This window comes from Dasypus novemcinctus, chromosome 12, assembly GCF_030445035.2.
Source record: "Dasypus novemcinctus isolate mDasNov1 chromosome 12, mDasNov1.1.hap2, whole genome shotgun sequence".
Lineage (NCBI taxonomy): Eukaryota > Metazoa > Chordata > Mammalia > Cingulata > Dasypodidae > Dasypus > Dasypus novemcinctus.
The window spans coordinates 88,348,733-88,369,737 of NC_080684.1; the positions used below are offsets into that span (position 1 = coordinate 88,348,733).

General features: G+C 38.6%; 1 protein-coding gene across 2 annotated transcripts; it reads left to right on the forward strand.

Annotated features, from left to right (window-relative positions):
• The first annotated feature begins 385 nt into the window (after positions 1 to 385).
• HSP90B1 (heat shock protein 90 beta family member 1) lies at positions 386 to 18,353 on the forward strand. Of its 2 annotated transcripts, none has more exons than XM_004446802.4 (18): positions 386 to 746; positions 1,675 to 1,777; positions 2,476 to 2,617; positions 3,095 to 3,211; positions 4,354 to 4,685; positions 8,518 to 8,629; positions 8,852 to 8,971; positions 9,479 to 9,595; positions 11,735 to 11,872; positions 11,950 to 12,027; positions 12,180 to 12,245; positions 13,663 to 13,932; positions 14,207 to 14,452; positions 14,957 to 15,093; positions 16,646 to 16,724; positions 17,016 to 17,171; positions 17,598 to 17,723; positions 18,058 to 18,353. In XM_004446802.4, exons 1-18 carry the CDS (start codon positions 401 to 403, stop codon positions 18,085 to 18,087), a joined length of 2,715 nt encoding a protein of 904 aa, XP_004446859.2. In that variant the 5' UTR covers positions 386 to 400; the 3' UTR covers positions 18,088 to 18,353. The 2 variants fall into 2 exon arrangements, with proteins under 2 accessions (XP_004446859.2, XP_071075133.1); XM_071219032.1 differs by having other exon boundaries at positions 17,016 to 17,173; positions 17,612 to 17,723; positions 18,058 to 18,196.
• The last annotated feature ends 2,652 nt before the right edge of the window (positions 18,354 to 21,005 follow it).

Genomic DNA, 21,005 nt, shown 5'->3' on the forward strand with positions numbered 1-21,005 from the left:
AACGTTGCATGCCGGGAACTGTAGTTTCTCACCACCCCCCCATCCCAAAGCGCTCTTTTTTGGATTTTCAAGCTCTCACGCGTTTGTCTTCTCCGAGAAGCACTGCTAAGTACAAAGCCGACCGCGAAACTTCGCTCTGGAATCGCGTGACCCCATGCGTAAACGGCAAAAGGTGAAGAACGCGTTGCCACGGATACTGTTTCCCTGGTCACGGAACAAACGCGCTCTAGGATCCGGAAGTAGTTCCGCTGCGCCCTCTCAAAAAGGATGGCTGTATCCTGCACTTACGTTCATTGGACGGTTTCCCGCAGAGGCCAAAGCTTCCCAGGCAAAGGGGCGGTCCTGCTTGTGGGTGGCGCCCGGAGCCATTTGATTGGAGAAAGGAGGCTACCAATGACCAATGGGCAGGAGCCACGCTACGGGCATCGGGCACCGCACCTGGACAGCTTCGATTGGTGAACTGCCTTCCCCCCCACAAGTCCCCATTGGGTACAGGGGGTGCGTGGTGCGGCGCGATTGGCGGGTTCGTGTTTCCCGTCCCCCGCCCTCGAGGAGTGGGGGTGAAAAGCAGCCGGCCTGCTTGCGAGGTAGTGGGCGGACTGAGCGGCTCAGGTGTGAGGGCCTGAACCTAGGAGTGGGAGGTGGAGGCGGCTCCTGCGATCAAAAGGAACTAGAGGCCTCTCGCCGGCCGCACGCCATGAGGGCCCTGTGGGTACTGGGCCTCTGCTGCGTCCTGCTGACCTTCGGTGAGTGATTTCGGGGGAGAGGGTGCTCCAGAACGTCCCCCCCCCCTTCAGACGCGGCCCCTTCTCGAAGGTTCTCGAGGCGTTGAACCTGGCTGGGGGGCAACGGGGAGTGCGCTGGGCCAGTTGCCCATCGCCTTTCCTCGAAAGAGGTTTAGGGGATTTCGTTTACTCTTTTCTTCCTCTGGAAAGAAAAAAAAAAAGAGAAGTCACTTAAATCCCCTACAGATCTAGTGGTATCCGGGCCCGGAGGTCTTGCCACTTCGTGCTTTTTCGCTCCCCTCGTGGCTTTTGTAATGGACTTTGTCATGTGCAGCAACCTTTGGCCATCTGAGCTTGAGGACCCTGGTCCCCCAGCCTTAAAACTCCTCGCGAGCTCGCCTTTCTCTTCTTAGACGCTGGTCTCTGGAGCAGGGGCCTTGGGCCCAGGGGGGCAGGAAATGACAGCGTGCTTAAGTTGGTGGAGCTAGGGTCCTAACATCTCTTCCGTTTCTCGGGCCCGTGGGCCCAATTTCAGTTCCCCTCGCTAGAGATTTCACAAACCCTCTATGTATTTTGATGTCTGAAAATGAAAGCCTCAATTTTGTTTGGTCGGTTTGGAGACCTTGTCTCGGCCCGCTGGCAACACGTGTGGATGTGGAAATTGCCTGGTGTCCGTCCGCTGCCCATCGTTATTTGAAGGGATTGGAGGGTAGCAACCTAGAAGTAATGGCTACCTTCATATTTCAGAATGTATTTAGGGGACCCTCAGTGTCTGAACTTAAAGAAGGAATATGCAGGCTTGGGTTTACGTTGGATATTTAAACCAGTTGGATCCCTGCCTCCCGTATTTACCAACTGAATTTTGCAACCCCTACTTTTGCCCTTTTCTATCCTTCTGAGAAGTGCATGAAACAGCAGTATTTAAGAGTTTTCTTGTGTTAACCTTCAGGGTTTGTCCGAGCTGATGATGAAGTCCATGTGGATGGTACAGTAGAAGAGGATCTGGGCAAAAGCAGAGAAGGCTCTAGGACAGACGATGAAGTAGTACAGAGGTTTGTTTTCATTTGAAAGTATACAGAACTGCTTTTCTGATGACTGCACTTTATAGTAGCTTTTTTGTGTGTATCTTTTCTCCAAAAGTATAAAGTGTAATGTCCCAAGGTCCTAGAGCACTTTAGAGGTGGTTGGTATGTGCCTACGTATCTCCCAGCTCCCAGTATATCCATTGGTAATTTGCCTCTAGAAATTACTGTTCAAAAATGAATGGATTCCTTTGAAAACTATTTTGATAATCTCATTGTGGAATACTAGCCGCACAAAATTCTTAAGGCCTTAAAAAAGACTTCCAGTTGGTTTTGTACTCAACTCATTTAGTGTATGCATTTAGTAATGTAAAACAGGATTTCTTTTGTGCACTGTTTTTAAATTTGGCCTCATCAGACTTGACAATTTTTAAACATTACTGTGGAGCATAAATGAGTATGTCTTTGCTCTTTAGTAGAGGTAAGATGGGTTTATTTTTCTGGCAATTTTAAGAACTGAGTATTTCCAATTTGATGTTAAAGGTAACCTACTACTATGGTAAAATAATAATGAAATAGAATATTAATATTTTATAAAGGTTTCTGTTTTACCCTTTTAACCCTAAGACCGTCTTCAGAGGCCACTTGTGCCTTCATCACAGATTCTGTATTTTTGAAGGAAACTAAGTAATGCATACAGTATTTGCTTATCTAACTTATCTCCTTAGAGAGGAAGAAGCTATTCAGTTGGATGGATTAAATGCATCCCAAATAAGAGAACTTAGAGAAAAATCTGAAAAGTTTGCCTTCCAAGCTGAAGTTAACAGAATGATGAAACTAATCATCAATTCATTGTATAAAAACAAAGAGGTAAGCGATAGTTAGTTACAGTGGTAATATTTTCTCCCGTATAGATAGATACATGTTTGCTTTAATAGTAATTCCAGATAAGTAGTTAATCCAGACACAAGAATTGCTAATAGATAGCTACCTATTTTCTGGGGTGTAATAGGGATGAGTAATGTCAAGAGTTTTCCCCTCTTCTCTGTCCTTTCCCCTTTACTTCTCCACCCCTCCCTACATTAAGATCACTGGTAGGAGAATAATATTTTGCCCCTGTTACCTGTTCAGGTATTCCTTGTAGTGGCTACAGCCCTTTTTTATAAGGAGCTACCTCATTTTAACAAGTAACTAAAGCCACCCTTGTTCCGTAAGCAATTTTATCCCTTAAAGAGTACTTTTTCAGAGTACAGAGGAGAAATAAAATTGACATTTAAATCGTTAAATTCAATATCTTGTATATTTTGAGGCTGATCTTAAGAGGTATTAAATCTTACTTCCATTTAGATTTTCCTGAGAGAACTGATTTCAAATGCTTCTGATGCTTTAGATAAGATAAGGCTAATCTCACTGACTGATGAAAATGCTCTTTCTGGAAATGAGGAACTAACAGTCAAAATTAAGGTAAACTTAAAAACAATTTTATTTTCTTTTAAACTAGGTAATCCATACTGTCAAGATAGGCTAGATCATTACTACAGTAACAACCCTCAAATCTCACTGGTTTAAATCAGGGGTCACCAAACTGGCCTGTGGTATAAGTCCGTCCTACTGCTTGTTTTTGTAAATAAAGTTTTATTGGAACACAGCCTTGCCCTTTGGTTTGTTATTATTCATGACTGCTTTTGTGTTCCAGTAGTAGAATTGAGCATTTGCAACAGGGACTGTGTGGTCCACAAAGCCTAAAATATTTACTGTCTGGCTTTTCAGAAAAAAGTTTGCCAGCGCCTGACTTAAGTCAAATCAGAGGCAGCCTGTGGCTTTTGCTTTGCATCATCCTCAGTCCAGGGCACAAACTAGAGTATAGTTGGTTGTCATGGTGCAGAAAGCTCTGGAGGGTCTCCCAACAGTTAAAGGCTACTTACTCCCTAAAAGTAGCAGCCAGGACTCACTGGCCAGAACTAGTCACATGGCCCTACCCAACTTTAAATAGAGGGAATACAGTTCTATGTGCCTTGTTAATGCAGATGGCCAGAAATATTCTGTGAAGAACATTGATTACCACAAAGTCCAAGTATAAGAATTATACAAGTTTTGAATCATTTCATTTTCTATCCAAGAAGTTGGCAAACCATGAAATTGAATTTTCCTTTATAAAATTTTTTTTTCAAAAATAACTTTATTCAATCTTCTTTCTGTATTCTACTGTCTCATAGCAAAGTGCTGAATGTCAAAGGTTTTTTAATCTTTGGACCAGACCAACACAGCTTATATTTCCTAACAAGCTTATATTTCCAATTGCAAATTGAATACAAGATATGCCAATTTCATTTAAGTTTTGGGAAGATTTTTGTCAAGCTACTAAATTAAAAAATACACTGAGCTTAAAAATAATCTCTGTGAAGATACTTGTACTCTAAGATGCTTGCACACTTTCTGGAAAGGCCTTGAAATACTATATAGAAGGAATTGTCTCAGTTTAGTTTTCTGTATAGGAATTGGTGTGACCTGAAGTTGGTAATTTCTCAGTGTGGAGCCCAACATTTATTCAATGTTCCTATGGGTATTAAGGAGGTTTAACTATCTTGGTCTTATCTTGATTTTAGTGTGACAAGGAGAAGAACCTGTTGCACGTTACAGACACTGGTGTAGGAATGACCAGAGAAGAGTTGGTTAAAAATCTTGGTACCATAGCTAAATCTGGGACAAGTGAATTTTTAAACAAAATGACTGAGGCACAAGAAGATGGCCAGTCAACTTCTGAATTGATTGGCCAGTTTGGAGTTGGTTTCTATTCTGCCTTCCTCGTAGCAGATAAGGTTATTGTCACATCTAAACACAACAATGACACCCAACATATCTGGGAATCTGACTCCAATGAGTTTTCTGTCATTGCTGACCCAAGAGGAAACACGCTGGGACGGGGAACCACAATTACGTGAGTATTACTAAGTCCTAATAAGTAATAGGCATAATGAAGATCTTTACCTCTCCAGTTCTGGCTCTGAGGACATGGCTTCTTTTGTGCCTTAATTTCCTTGCTGATAAAATGAGGAAATTGAATTATTCTTATCCCTTCAACTATTAGAAATAGTTGAAGACTTCCTAAAGGCCAGATGCACAAAGTTGTGGTTGCTGCTGTAAATGGAGGGCCTAAAGTAGAGAGTGTTTAGCTCCTATAGAGGCAGAAGGAAATTAGCGGACTCCAAGAGGAAAGATAGCTTGGTTTGAGTATCATGGATGAAGGTATGGAGGTACAACATGTTCATAGGATTGAAAGACTTCCCTCTCAGTGGGTGGCAATTACTGATAGAAAAGTTATTTGATAATGTAGATGGTGGCAGAACTGGATGAGAAAATACTTGGTATGCACTGAATCTGTGATAGTATTGGTAGCAGAGGTAAGGAGCTAAACTATGAATTTGAAATCAGGATTCCTTTTAACCCATAAATATTGTTTGTATAGATGAAACAAATCTGGATATTTCTGACACTGAAACAGGGCAGCTTTTTTGCCTTTTTATTCTTTCTAATTTACTACCTTAGAGATGAAATTCCATTTCAGAGGTAAGGTGACTTGCCCAACCTTGCCAAGTGAGAAAGAGAATGTGTCTATAACCCAAAATTTTTTTCTTAACTCATAGTTTAAATGTTTCCAACACTAAAAGTTTTTTGATCTTTAAGTGGGAAAGGATCTGTACCTCTTATTTTGACCAATTTTCTTCATCTCAGAATAACATTTCCTGTCTTCATTGTCACAGATGTTCCTTTAATGAAGACTAATTAGGTGACTACATTTTAGTACATTCCCTAATCTTCCCAACTTACCTTTCCTTGCCTCTGTTATTAACATTTCCTATCTCCAAGTCTGTTTAGGAGACATTGCTGATAGACATATCCTAGTGCCCTGTGTGGTTAAGACACTGCTGGTGAGAAAAATAGGTAAATCAGATCTCTAACTAGAAGGACATAGAAAATGATATGTCTCAGGAGATGTCTATGCCTTAGGGTGCTAAGAGAAAGGAGAGATTATCTGGCTGTAAGCTCCATAAAAGCAGATGTTTTGTTCACTGCTCCATTCCCAGAACGTTAACACTTGACTGGCAAATACTTACATGAATGAAGAAGGGTAATCAGGACAGTGTCATGCAGGTAGCATGGATGGTTGATCAGTAAATGATACAGGTTCTGCTTTCCCTGGCATTTTTCCCTTCTTAAATCATCTTACCTCGTTCACTCAGTAAATATTCATTTGAATGCCTATTGTGTATTTACAACTGCAATGTAGACTAAAATGTGGTCCCTGCTTTCGCAATGCTTTATCTAGTGAGGGAAGAAGAAGGACATGGAATAATTTCAGAGCGACATGTGCCAGAAAGGAAGCTAAAGGGGATGCTTCCTAGTTTTGGGGGGGAAGGGTATCAGAAAGCTTTTTTAAGGTAGCTTAGAATGAAAAGGGGTGGGGGGTAAAGAGAAGGGAAGCACAGATAATCTAGATAGCAAGAGCAGCACATTTGCCATTGTAGAGGCAAGAGAGCTGAAAGTCCAGAGTGGCCAAATGAGAAAGAAGGTACTGGGGTGCCATGGTCAGGAACCTGTCCCCTGAATGTGACTTCATATTTGATCAATAAAATGAACTTCACACAACTCAATTGCCTGTCTTCTACTTCTCTTCCCATCCCTAAATTAGCTGCTTCTGTTCCCATAGGAGAGATTCTATAAGAAATGCATGCAATTATAAAAAGTGCTTAGTATCCAGTGAATGTTAACTGATACAGTTACTTTTGTCCTACCTCAATGACAGAGATGTTCTTCATTTTTTCCTAAAGCTGCTTCCTCCACTTTGGTCAGAGACTAAGCATAAATTAATCCCTCCCCCAATCTTTCATTGTCAGCTTTTCTCTCCCCTTACTCCCATCATGGTGGAAACAGGCTCAAGTCCATGTGTATTGGTGAGGGCATAGGTGGTGTCATGTCCCTTCTGTCTACTGCACATTGATGTACCTTCATGAAAAAGCATACTTGCTTTGCTGCTACTTCACCTTCTCTTCATGCCTCTGCCCACTGTCTTGGCTTTATCTACTACCTTTCCACTGAAGTAAATCACCGTTATCTTTGTTCCTAAACTCAGTGGGATTTGATTGTTGTTTTGGTTTGGTTTGAGTTTTTTTGTTGTTTTTTAATGGGCATTTTTAAAAAATGGAAAAGCATAGAAAAGAATATAGTAGTTAAACTTCTCTGTACCCAAGAGTGGATCTTTTTTTTTATTTTTTATTTTTTTAAGTTTTTCTCTTGTCTTCTACAGCATTAGCTTTCTACTGCTCACTTTTTGAAACATCCACCCAGCAGTAACTTCTGTGACCCTGCATATCTTTTTCTTCTCCTTGCCTGTGTCTCGGATATTAATGTTTTTTTAATTGTTTCAGACCTACTCTAATTATCCTTGTGTTCCTCAGGCAAATCTTATCCACTGCCATGGTCTCCAATTCCATCTGTTTCTGAGGGTTCTCAGATCCATATACTTAGTCTACATCAGGGGCCAGCAAACTTTATTTACTTATTTATTTTTATTAATATCCAACTACTAAATATTTTAGGCTTCTAGGCCAAATAGTCTCTGTCATATGTCACAACTCTGCTACTATACCTTAGAAGCAGCCACAGACAATATGTAAGCAATGGGTGAGGCCTAGTCCCGATAAAACTTCTTTTATGGGAGCCAGCCAGTTCGGTAATCCCTTGTCTAGATCTCTCTACTGTTCTCTGTACTCATACATCTAACTGCCCTTAAATACCTCTACTAAGTCTAACCTGCAGCTTAAACTTCCATCCAAACTGGAACTCCCCCTTCACCCTAAAATCATTCCAAGACCAGAGACTCAAGTCACCTCACTAGGCTTTGTGATCACATCCTCTCAACTTGTTGGCATTTACTGCTAAGCTATAAGCTTCTTGAGGGCAGGGAGGGACCCATGGATGGACACAGTATATTCCCCACAGTTATAGGGAGCACAGATATAAAAATTGAGCTGCCTGCTGTATTTGTTGAGAGTGTGATTTGTTATTTATGGGGGTGGAGTAAACAGTGCTAGTTTTGGGGACTGAAATTATCTAAACCATTGCTGCCCAGTAGAACTTTCTGTGGTGATGGAAATGTTATATATCTGTGCTGACCAATGTGGCAATCACCAGCCACATGTGACCATTGAGCACTTGAAATATGGCAGCACAACTAAGGAACTGAACATTAAGTCTTATTTAATTTTAATTAATTTAAATGTTGATAGCCACATGTGACTGACTACTGTTTTTAATAGTGCAAATATAAACAGTAACTCATGTTTTCTCGTGTTTTTAATGAACACATTTTTATTAGAATAGCTTTCTAGTGTACCAGAGTAATTAGCATTTTATGCAATTAGCATAAAATCCCAACACTTTTCTCCAGAATGTTTCAGTGCTTTCTTATGTTGAGCTATTTTAAGATTTCAATTCCTTGAATGAAAAAAAAAAAATGTGTTCATAAGGTCAGGAACCTTTTCCCATTCTTAACTCTAGCCAAGGATTTTCTCCACTTGAGGAAATGCAAAGAAGATTCTTCCCTTTTTTGCATACCCATCTTTGGTGTATTCAGCTCACACACCTTATTGGGGGACATCTTGAATTACATAGAACTGCCAGCTATTAGCACTATTGTGGAAGTGTTGAGACAAATTTATAATCCAGTCTCCTAAACCATGGGTATCACTATAAACCTCTTTTCTTTGCAGCCTTGTTTTAAAAGAAGAAGCATCTGATTACCTTGAATTGGATACAGTCAAAAATCTCGTCAAAAAGTATTCACAGTTCATAAACTTCCCTATTTATGTATGGAGCAGCAAGGTAATCTCTATTGATAAAAATTTGTGTATTTGGCATGTAACTTTTTAATACTTAACACTTAATGAAGGTTAAGTGTGATTCAGTTCAGTTACTCATAGTTTTCTTACTAAAGATTATTTTTTCTATCTAATTTTATTATTAAGTCTTAATTCAGTTTATAGATTTAAATCAGAATTATTAAGCAAAGCAGTTCTATTTAAATTCTACTTCCTACTTCAATAGACGGAAACTGTCGAGGAACCCATAGATGAAGAAGAATCCACAAAAGAGGAAAAAGAAGAATCTGATGATGAAGCTGCAGTAGAAGAAGAAGATGAAGAAAAGAAGCCTAAAACTAAAAAAGTAAGTCGGGTTCATCTCTCTACTTTAAAAATATAGTTCAAGATACATTAGAAAACATGACAACCTACATATACACAGATGAATCTGAGCTAATGTCAATTCATCAAAAGTAGAAAAACTGCTTTTTCCAGGTGGGAAGACTATAGGCCTAGCTTTTAAAAACAAGGCCTTAGTTGATTTATATATAATAAGTTTTGAATTTTAAAATCTAAAAAGCTCTCTGCATCTTTTCTTGTCACCTGGGGGATTAACCATGAAAACTGTTCTCTGACTTGCTGAGGTAGTAGAGTATCTTTGATCTATCTTTACATTAAATATCAAAGTCTTAAATGTTAAGAGAACACTTTTTGCTTTTAAAATTTTGGTGCAATTGGCAGGAACCATACTAGATTAGAGGTAACCTTTGGTGCTTTACATAATCTTTTGAAATGTACTGGGCTATGGGTTACTGCTAGTATAACTGTCAATGAGTGATGGAAGAAACTGATCAAAATGCTGTAACTTCAGGTTGAAAAAACTGTCTGGGATTGGGAGCTTATGAATGATATCAAACCAATATGGCAGAGACCATCAAAGGAAGTAGAAGATGATGAATACAAAGCTTTCTACAAATCATTTTCAAAGGTAAATATTTTAGAATATTCTAGCTTTGGGGTTATTAATGAGTAGATAAAATATTAACCTATTAAGTTTCATTTACTATGGCATATGACCATGAGTGAGGTGCTATTAACTTATAATAAGAGTCACATTTACATAAAACAGTATATTTACAAAATTTGTTTTCCTATTTGTGTTATGAAACCATTTTGTTTTAAATTTTACTAGAATGAGTCTTTGACAGTAATGGGTTTCCAGAGCACATTTTATTTTAAGTTTAGTGATTCAGCTCATCAGTACTTCAGAATTATAGTGATAATTAGAGTCAATGCCAGCTCTTACTGTGGTAATGAAATTCATTTCTACATCAAAAATGTTTTTAAAAGTGTTAGAACTATTTCAGTACAATTGCTTCTTTTCAATACCTGTGTGTTTTATTTTACGTGTTTTTTTAAAATTTCACTCTGAGAATTCTGTAGGTTTCATCAGAGAGTGTGTGGATATAAAAAGATCAAGAACAACCTGCAAAGGCAGATGTTTGGGTTCCACCACAAAACCCATAAAACATGAAATCATGTTACTGAATGGTTTTAGCATGAGCTTTAAAGGCTTGCTTGCATCAACATCACACATATTGTGAGGGCTTCCTAGGAGTGATTACTAAATCCATGTTCCCCTGTCTCTTGTTTTTTTCTTTTACTGATCCCTTCTCCTAACTATTAAGAATTCAACATTGGCATTGATTAAGGTTGTTTCAAGTTAATGTTTCCCCAAACAGCATTTTGTACAAAATAGAATAGTTTAATGGACTTAGCTTAACTGTATAAAATGTTACATTCTGTGATTGCACTTGTTCTTTACTTTTATTCCATCTATTGATTTGATTTGTTACTTAACTTTGTTTTTCTTATGTTAACATCTGTTTGTCTGCCAAAGGGGTGCTGATGCAAAGTACCAGAAATCTATTGACTTTTATAAAGGGTATTTATTTGGGATAAAAGCTTACAGTTCAAGGCCTTAAGAGTCCAGTTCAAGGTGCCGTAAGAGGTACTTTCTCACCAAAGTCTGTTGTCATGTGTTGAAGCAACATGGCAGGTGTGATCTCTGCCTGATCCCCTGGGCCTTCCTCCTGTTAAGGCTCCATGGGCCCAGCTTCTTCTGACCTCACCTGTAGGCTGGTGTAGGGCCTTTAGCTGTTTTAGCTTTCTCCTTTCTGTCACACGGAAGGACCGAAATGGCCAAGTTCTCTCTTTGATGTCTGTGGAACTCTCTCTCTTCCTGTGTCTTCTTCTGTGAGTGTCCGTTTATATCAGCCCACCAAGGTCAGGGATTCAACCCTGAGTCATGCCCTACTGACTGGTGGACTAACCAGTGGAATCAAAGCCCTAATCTTTTATCAAGTAAATTTAAAACCTTTAAATTTAATACAACCAAAGGGTATCATACCCAGAGGAACTCACCAGTTTACAAACATAATCCTTCTCTTTTTGGGGGGTTCAAAATAATCTCAAACTGCCACAACATGGAACCATCCTTTATGCTTCACTTAAAACTTTCCTTTGGTTCTGCCTCCACATTTATTACTATGAACTCTGAAGTCCAAGTGTGTTTAAACTTACTTTCATCTAGGACAGGTCAATTAGGAATATGTGTGACTTTTTTTATACTGTCTTCAAAATCCAGTGTGTGTTTTATTCTTATCAGCATATCTCAGTTTAGACAAGCCGTACTTCAAGTGCTCCATAGCCACATGTGGCTAGTGATGGCAGGTGCTCAATAGCCACATGTGGCTAGAGCATTTCTAGCAGATTTCTACCTTTCTATGTAAACTATTTACATATCATTTTATAGTCGCTGTTAACCATATTTCATGAAAGAAATCTATTCCTGAGTATTAAGTAAAAGAAAGCCCAGCTTTCTTTTGTCATTTAGACAAGGTGGTGGTTTCCTATCCTGCTTTCTCATATACATCAAAACAACTTTATCTAGCCACATCCACAACGTTAGTTCTTTCCTCCGTATCCCACTGCCCTTTTTTTTCATAAGGGAACCGTTGTGTTAGTTACGTGCTAAACTGAGTGTGTACCTTATAATAAATTGCCTAGCCTTTGCCCTACCTTTTTCTCATGCCTTTTGAATGACTAAGATACGAACTTTCCATAGGAAAGTGATGACCCCATGGCTTACATCCATTTCACTGCTGAAGGGGAAGTTACCTTCAAATCAATTTTATTTGTACCCACCTCCGCACCCCGTGGTTTATTTGATGAATATGGATCTAAGAAGAGTGATTATATTAAGGTAGGTTTTTAATAGTATATGAGTTTAAAATTTGAAAGTAAAATTTTCAGGAAGTGACCTGTTTTGTCTCTCTTTAGCTATACGTTCGCCGGGTATTCATCACAGATGACTTCCATGATATGATGCCTAAGTACCTTAATTTTGTCAAGGGTGTTGTAAGTATCTGGAAATTTGGCAAAGGGGCCGGGGGGTGGGGGGGTTGGGGAGGAGTGCAGGTATTCTGACAGTGCTGTTTTGTGGTTATTTTTGCTTGTTTTTTTTTTTTCCTGTTGTTGTGGCTCACTGAATTTTCTTTTGCTGTCTATAGGTGGACTCAGATGATCTCCCCTTGAATGTTTCCCGTGAGACTCTTCAGCAGCATAAGCTGCTTAAGGTAAGGGTCTCTGGGAAGGGAATGGCCACCTTGCTTTTGGATGTTCAGAGGACAAGTCTCCCATTAGTGGAGTCACCAGATGATGAGTCTTGTCCTCAGCTCTTCAGGTGAATTTAATTTCTCTCGGGTTCTCAGATACCAAGGAACTATTTCTGTTTTTTGTTTTTTGTTTTTTGTTTTTTAGAAGATTTATTTATTTATTTAATTTACCCCCCCTCCCCTGGTTGTCTGTTCTTGGTGTCTATTTGTTGCGTCTTGTTTCTTTGTCTGCTTTTGTTTCTTTGTCCGCTTCTGTTGTCGTCAGCGGCACAGGAAGTGTGGGCGGCGCCATTCCTGGGCAGGCTGCACTTTCTTTTCACGCTGGGCGGCTTTCCTCACGGCGCACTCCTTGCGCGTGGGGCTCCCCCACGCAGGGGACACCCTTGCGTGGCAGGGCACTCCTTGCGTGCATCAGCACTGCGCATGGCCAGCTCCACACGGGTCAAGGAGGCCCGGGGTTTGAACGGCGGACCTCCCATATGGTAGACGGACGCCCTAACCACTGGGCCAAAGTCTGTTTCCCTATTTCTGTTTTTATAACAAAATTTTCAGACATACATACAAAGTTCTCACAAAAGTTCAAAAGATGAAAGAATTATGTATATAAATACCAGTATATATTCACTACCTAGTCCATGATTAATATTTTGCCTTATAATATATAGGCTTTATCCATCCATTTATCAGTTCTTTCAGTTTTTCATTTATCACTTTTTCAGAACCTCTATAATTAGAAGGCTAATTTTTTTTTAAATTTAAAAGTATGTGAAGGTAACCTATTTATTTGCTTTTTTTGTACCCCTAGAAAGTGATTGTTGTGAGTTCTAAGGTTAGAATGTAAATGTTGGGGAAACAGACTTGGCCCAGTGGTTAGGGCGTCCGTCCCCCACATGGGAGGTCCGCGGTTCAAACCCCGGGCCTCCTTGACCCGGGTGGAGCTGGCCCATGCGCAGTGCTGATGCGCGCAAGGAGTGCCCTGCCACGCAGGGGTGTCCCCCGCGTAGGGGAGCACCCGTAAGGAGAGCCGCCCAGCGCAAAAGAAAGTGCGGCCTGCCCAGGAATGGCACCACCCACACTTCCCGTGCCGCTGACGACAACAGAAGCGGACAAAGAAACAAGACGCAGCAAATAAACAGAGAACAGACAACCGGGGGAGGGGGGGGAATTAAATAAATAAAATCTTTTAAAAAAAAAAGAATGTAAATGTTAACATTTTGGCTCTGTCTGATGTAGGAGTACGCTACCATTTCCTCCCCCTTAACGAAGAGCAGTATCTTTCAGCTGTACTCCTCTAGCACCTTATGTACCGTAGGTTCTCAAGTAAATGTTTGAGGTGAAATTCTCTAATCGCTTAGTCTTTTTTTTTTTTTTTTGAAAGGTGATTAGAAAGAAGCTTGTCCGTAAAACTCTGGACATGATTAAGAAGATTGCTGATGAGAAATACAATGATACTTTTTGGAAGGAATTTGGTACCAACATCAAGCTTGGTGTAATTGAAGACCACTCGAATCGAACACGTCTTGCTAAGCTTCTTAGATTCCAGTCTTCTCATCATTCAACGGACATTACAAGTCTAGATCAGTATGTGGAGAGAATGAAGGAAAAACAGGACAAAATCTACTTCATGGCTGGGTCCAGCAGAAAAGAGGTGAGATGAACTCCAAATATCAAGGATCCTAATGTGTAGCTGGGAATTTTTAGCCAACTTTTGAGGGAAAAAAAGGGAAAACTTTATTATGTAAGTAGAGTAATTAGACTGACCAGAGTGAATGCTGGTCTGTCATTGACAGGAAAGCCACTGATGTTCTTTATACCTCTCGTCTCTAAAAAGGGGTTAATACTATACAAACATAGCTACTGGATCAAATAAATAAGTCAAGACCAGACTTGGAAATCTTTGCTTGTTTAACTTAATTTTGTAGGCTGAATCTTCTCCATTTGTTGAGCGACTGCTGAAAAAAGGCTATGAAGTGATTTATCTCACAGAACCTGTGGATGAGTACTGCATTCAGGCACTCCCTGAATTTGATGGGAAGAGGTTCCAGAATGTTGCCAAGGAAGGAGTAAAGTTTGATGAAAGTGAGAAAACTAAAGAGAGTCGTGAAGCAGTCGAGAAAGAATTTGAACCACTGCTCAACTGGATGAAAGATAAAGCCCTTAAGGACAAGGTATTCTTCTACAAATTACAAATGGTGAAAATTTTAGCACTGGCATTTAAAAAACAAATTTGTTGGCAATAAATTAAACTTTGCGTCTGTGCAGTGGGATAATATGCAACTACTAAGTTGTAAAGAACAACATTTAATAATCTGGATAAATTGGGAAGAGTAGCTTAAAATTTATCAAAAATAATAGCAGTAGTTATTCTATATCTGAGTACTGTTATGTTTTTCTTTGTAACTTAGAAAATATTTCTGTAGTTTTAATAAATTCCTTTTTTAATCACTTAATTTTTAAAAAGCTGGTGTTTAAGTATTTGCATTTCTTGACCAAAAAATTCAGGTTACTAAGTGACAGTGTCTCCTAAGAATTCCTAAACCTGAATGGAAGGCACATTTATGACCTGCCTCTATATTTATGATCTTGAGAGAGAAATTCTTAAAAAATTGAAATGCATTTACTGAGTGACCTTAACGGTAGATGTTTGCTAACTTTTGGTTTCTTTTCCAAAGATTGAAAAGGCCGTGGTATCTCAGCGCCTGACAGAGTCTCCGTGTGCTCTTGTGGCTAGCCAGTATGGCTGGTCTGGAAACATGGAGAGAATTATGAAGGCTCAAGCATACCAAACCGGCAAGGACATCTCCACCAAGTAAGTGTCCTTGGGAAGTCCCTACCATGGTGTTAGCTCTTACCTAGCCTTCCTTTAGGACATAATGTCACCTTCTAAACAAAGATTAGTTTTGTGTTTTAAGTGTCTACCACATAGATATACTACATAAGTAATAGACTAGAAGCTTACAGAGATTCCTGCTACTTTGGACTTGATAAAGAAAAGGTCTTAGGTACATGACTGTCTTAAAGTATTTTATATATGGAAATGGCAATCTGTTTTACATACATGATCTGTACTTTGTATTATATACTTTATATACTATATATATATAGCCTGGTACCTGAACTTCTTTTACAGTTTTTGAGTGTTGTTGGTGACAGATGAGGTTAATGACAATAACATTTCTCAAATGAGTTAAATCCTTTTAAAATTTTCCCTCTGGTAGATTAGATTATAGGTACTCAAGCAGTATGCCCCATAAAGTAAAGGGTCAAGAGACCATCAAGTTAACAATATTTGAGCTCAAGGGCTAACTAAGAACTAGAGGTATCGTAGGTTTTTGATACCCTTTATTTTAATGTTACTGCAGTGACCTTGAAATGACTTCCTGCTTTTATTGTCTCTTCTTCCATCTGGATATTTTCTTTCTTTCTTGTTACCCAGTCGTCATACTTTCTCCCAAGGCCTAGCTTAAGGATTCTTCTTCTTGAAGCCCTTCTCTCAAGTGTAGTTTTTATTGTTGTCATCTTTCCAAATCTTACACCCACACGCATATTTCAAAATGCTAAGATGTTGTTTTTATATGTTCGTTTCTTGTTGTAAACAGGACAAAGAACAGTGCTCTCTTTATTTTACTCCACTGCAGCAGCATAGTAGCCATTCAATAAATGTTCACCTAATTGTATTTTCAATAAATAATTAACAGGAGGTTCTCTTCCATTCAACAAACATTTTAGTACCTACCCTGTCGAATACATAGTAGTCAAAAGTGGGCATGACTGCTCTTTGTGGCATTCAGTCTAAGTCCTCAAATAGCCAGGGACTGCACAGATAACGGGTATACCAAGACAGGGCATTGATCATCCCTGTCCTCAGCCTGGTGCTCCTGGAGAGAGAACAGTCACAACCAAGAGTCAGATGCTAAAGATTAAGGAGATTTGTTCAGAGGGCAGTGGGGGTTGTATTCAATAAAGAAAGCAGTTTTTTTGGAACCTTAGTGATGAAGGCATAATGGAGAGGGTGGTATTTAAGCAGCATTCAGGGGAAATACATAGACTTTGAGAACTCTGCAAGAGACAGAACAGCAATTTAGGCAGAAGAAATAAACTGAGGGGACAAATGAGATGTTAAATTAGTTCAGTCACTCAATGTTATAGACACTTGGAATTAATCAGTACACCCTTCCTTCTACCACCCATGCCATCCCCCTTTAGAAAGGAAAGCATGATGTAGCAATTTAAGTACATCTCAGCTCTTCTCAAAAGTTGTTCCTTGTAATTATGAAAGTTAGTAATAGAATAAGGGAAATGTATGGACCCTAAAAATTGATGATGTATTTTCTTAATGCTCATTTTTATCCTTTTAACAGTTATTATGCCAGTCAGAAAAAAACATTTGAAATTAATCCCAGACATCCGCTGATCAGAGACATGCTTCGACGGGTTAAGGTAATACTATGGCCCTTCTCTTATTTGTCCTTTTTTCTTTTTCTTTTTTAATTTAAGATTTATTTCTCCCCACCCCCCCCCACCCCCCATGGTTTGCACTCTATATCTGTTCATTGTGTGCTCTTTGTGTGTCTGTGTCTTCTTGCCTTCCTGTTTTAGGAGACACCAGAAACTGAACCTGGACCTCCAATGTGGGAGGCGGGTACCCAACTGTTTGAGCCACATCCATTCCCTTTTGTCTTTTAATACTTTTTCAAATATTAATCAAGTGTGTGATTTCTTCCATCTCAGGAAGATGAAGATGACAAAACAGTTTTGGATCTTGCTGTAGTTTTGTTTGAAACAGCAACATTGCGGTCAGGATATGTTTTACCAGACACTAAAGCCTATGGCGATAGAATAGAAAGAATGCTTCGCCTCAGTTTGAACATTGACCCTGATGCAAAGGTTTGTATCCTCCAACTTCCCCCCATAGACTTATTTTTTCTTCAATAATATGATTCCCCTATATTTTTTAATGTAACATTTTGTGTGACCTATATATCTTTTAAAAATATATTTTTAAAAAAAGAATATGGTTCCCATGATAAGGAGTATAGCTTCAAGAAGTTGGACTTATTTTCTATTTTTTAAATCAATTCATTGAATATTTGAATTTCCACAGTGCCAAGCACTGTGCTAGAAATAGAGAGATTCCCTTTTTATATCCTTTTTGCCTGTTTCCCTTTGTTAGTTTGACTGTTAATTCTAATTAGAGGATTTACTATATACTTCTGAATAAACAGGAATGAAACTTAAGGTCTTACACATTTTAAATGAGCAAAGTGAAGATAGATACAAGGTGTTAATGGGCTTATAAATGTTGTTTTCAAGGTTGAAGAAGAACCTGAAGAAGAACCTGAAGAAACAACAGATGACACAACAGAAGACACAGAGCAAGATGAAGAAGAAGAAGAAATGGATGCAGGAACAGATGAAGAAGAACAAGAAACAACAAAGGTATATTTCAGATTAAGAGTGGTACTTGAACTTTAAGGTGTTTTTAAAATAGCTTTTTCTCAGGCCACAATGTTTCTATATTCCTTGTCACTTGTATCTTCTTTACCATGTAGCAACTTTAGGCTCTTTGAAGTTTTTCTTTTCATTTTCAAGAGCCATGATCTTATTGGTGGATTCTAAAGTATTTTGCAAATAAGTAAGGTGACGTTCTGGGCAGCAGCTGAAATATCCAAAAATAAACTGGGCCCATTTGAATTATTTCCTTACATGTACTTTCTATAAGCTACGATTTTTTTCTACTGGCTTTTAATGTGTGGTTTTTCTGTTTTCACAGCAATCTACAGCTGAAAAAGATGAATTGTAAATTGAACATGCATCATTTGGATCCTGTATGAAGAGGGAATGTGAAATTTAAGTCATTTCTTTTAGGAGAGACTTATTTTGGATGCTCCCCCCTACCCCCTTCTCCCCTGCACTGTAAAATGTTGGAATTGTGGGTCACAGGAAGAAGTGGGTTTTTTTAGTTGAATTTTTTTTAACATTCCTCATGAATGTAAATTTGTACTATTTAACTGACTATTCTTGGTGTAAAATCTTGTCATGTGTATAAAAATAAAAAGTTCCCAAATATCCAGTGTTTTGCCTATATTTTCATAATTACAATATACAATAAATTGTATGGAATTACACATTTGTGTGATTTAAACAAACAAGAACATATTTTGGATTTTTTTCTGTCTACTGAAGTATGAAGTAGTTCATGTTACTGAAGAAAAGTTATTTGAAAATCAAGTATCTTTTTTTAAAAACCATTGGGGGGAAGAGACAGTCTTCCTTACAGAAGAATTCCAAATATGATAGATGGTCCCCCTTCCAGGAAGAGAAGCTTAATTCCCTCTCCTTTTTGAGTATAAACAGGACTTAGTGGCTCACTTACAAAGAATAAAGTATGGAAAAGGGAAAATAGTTAACTATGCAGTGGAAGAACCTGGCAAATACCACCTTACCCAAGTGATCAACATCAGATCACCAGTGACATGTTTCCCCAAGAGGATTCAGTAAGGCCCTCTACCTCTGTGGTATTCTTTCCAAAAACCTGTAATCCCACTGTAATGAAAACCTCAGATAAAGGCTAGTTGAAGGACATGCAAAATCCATGACTAGTACTCAAAACTGTCAGGGTGGTTAAAAAAAACAGACTAGGCAAGATGACAACTAAATGCAGTGTAGTACTTTGATTTGGATCTTGGAACTGGAAGACAAATGGAAACAAATGAAAAAAAAAACAGGTGAAATCCAAATAAAGTTTGGAGCACAGTTAATGTATCATTGTTAGTTTCCTGGTTTTGACAAATGCATCATAGTAATGTGAGATAATGTGAACAAAAACAATGGGTGGTGGGTATATAGAAACTATCTTTGTAATTTTTCTTTAAAATTATTTCAAAACAAGTTTATTTTGAAAATACCTCACTGATATCCTACCAGCCAGGGAACTGTAGGCATTAAGTGAAGATTCATCTTGAGCTATCATTTTTATCCTAAAATGGAATTGTGTTTAAGGGAGAATGTTTCTCTAATTTCACTTGTAGCTGTCCCAAATGTAATAGTCTCTCCTTTTTAGTTTCATTTTAAACTGGGGATAGGGAAGGGGTAAGGTATCCTTTTCAACTGATTATTCAAAGATCACCTGTGATTTAGGAAACTGAGTGAAATCTAATTTTATGTCCTAGAAAGTTGTGATAAAACTTCACAGTTTGCCTGATAATCCAAGTAGTGTTTTATGGGCTTCCTTTATTTTTCCAGGGTTCGTTAGCAGTAATCACTTAGAAATTATTAATACCAGCTTCCCTACTTAAATGTATATGTTTAAAAATAAGGGAGAAGATGTGGCTCAAGCAGTTGAGTGCCTGCCTCCCACATGGGAGGTCCAGGGTTTGGTTCCCCGTGTCTCCTAAAGAAGACAGACAAGCAGATGGGGAGCAGACAATAAGCAAAAAGAAAACAATGAGCAAGACAAGGAGCAAAACAAAAACAAGCAGGGAGTGGATGTCGATCAACCAGGACCTCCCCATATGGGAGAGCCTGGGTTCAGTACCCTGTATTTCCTAATGGGAAAAAAAAATAGACAAGAGTGCAAACAATGAGCAAACAGATGAGTGAGCCATGGGGGGATTAATTAAAAATTAAAAATCTGCCATTTCTTTTCTCCTAAGAAAGAACTCTGTTATAAATATGGTATAATTATGGTACACCTTCCTTTCACAATATGTTACATTACCTTTTACTTTTAAAGTTCTCAATTTTTTGGTCAGTAAAATTACCATTTTTAATGAAGATTAAAATACACTCAGCCTATCCCATGGCGTTATAAAGGGGAGGTGAGCTTGGCTCCCAGCCTCAGTGCTGCGTTTTGGGTCCTAGTCTGACTACCCGCAGCAGCAAAAGCAGAAAGGGCACATTAACAGCAGGCAAGATTTTTCAGGCAGCCTTCAACAGTTTTGGAGAGAAGTAAACTTGTAGTAGTTGATTTCTCAGCCATATGGTACAGTCCATCACACCTTTCTTTTATTCCCTCTCTGAAACGTATAACAAGATGGTGTTCCTCCCAAGTAGATGTGGATGACTGTCATGATGCTGCTGCATACTGAAGTCAAATGCATGCCAACATTTCAGTTATAAAAAGGGACAAAGGTGGGTAAATTTTCTGGCACTAGTAAGGAAAAACCTTGAAGCCACATTAATGAATTACACTAATCATGTTTTCTGAATAACCAGCTGTCAGCTGTTTAACACTTGTACATTTTATTTAAAAAAAGATCATGTATGAAGACTACATACCCAACTGCCATCTGATGATAAATGGCGAGAAAATATTAATTCTACCTTTAAACAAACATATCCCATCAGATTACATTAAATTGGTGGCACCTGAAACTTCTGTCTCATTGTTCCTCAATGAAAATTCTAAATTTCCATTGTTTCCAGCAGAAGGAAGAAAAAGCCTTCAGATTTTGGTTAAAACAAGCAGCTATGTTATACATGCCTTGCATAAAAACTTAACTAAAATAATTTAATTACTAAACAGTTTGCAGCAACTGGTCTATCTCAGACTACTTTTTTTTAAGTTTTGTTGAGGTATAATTTTGCACTGCTTTTAATTTTTGGTTTATGTATGTGATAGACTTGGTTATTCAGGAAGCATTCCTAGATGGAGTTTAGTATTCAGGATATGTATTAAGGAGTGCCCTTGTGATCAATGACTGTAGAAGGTAAGGCAGC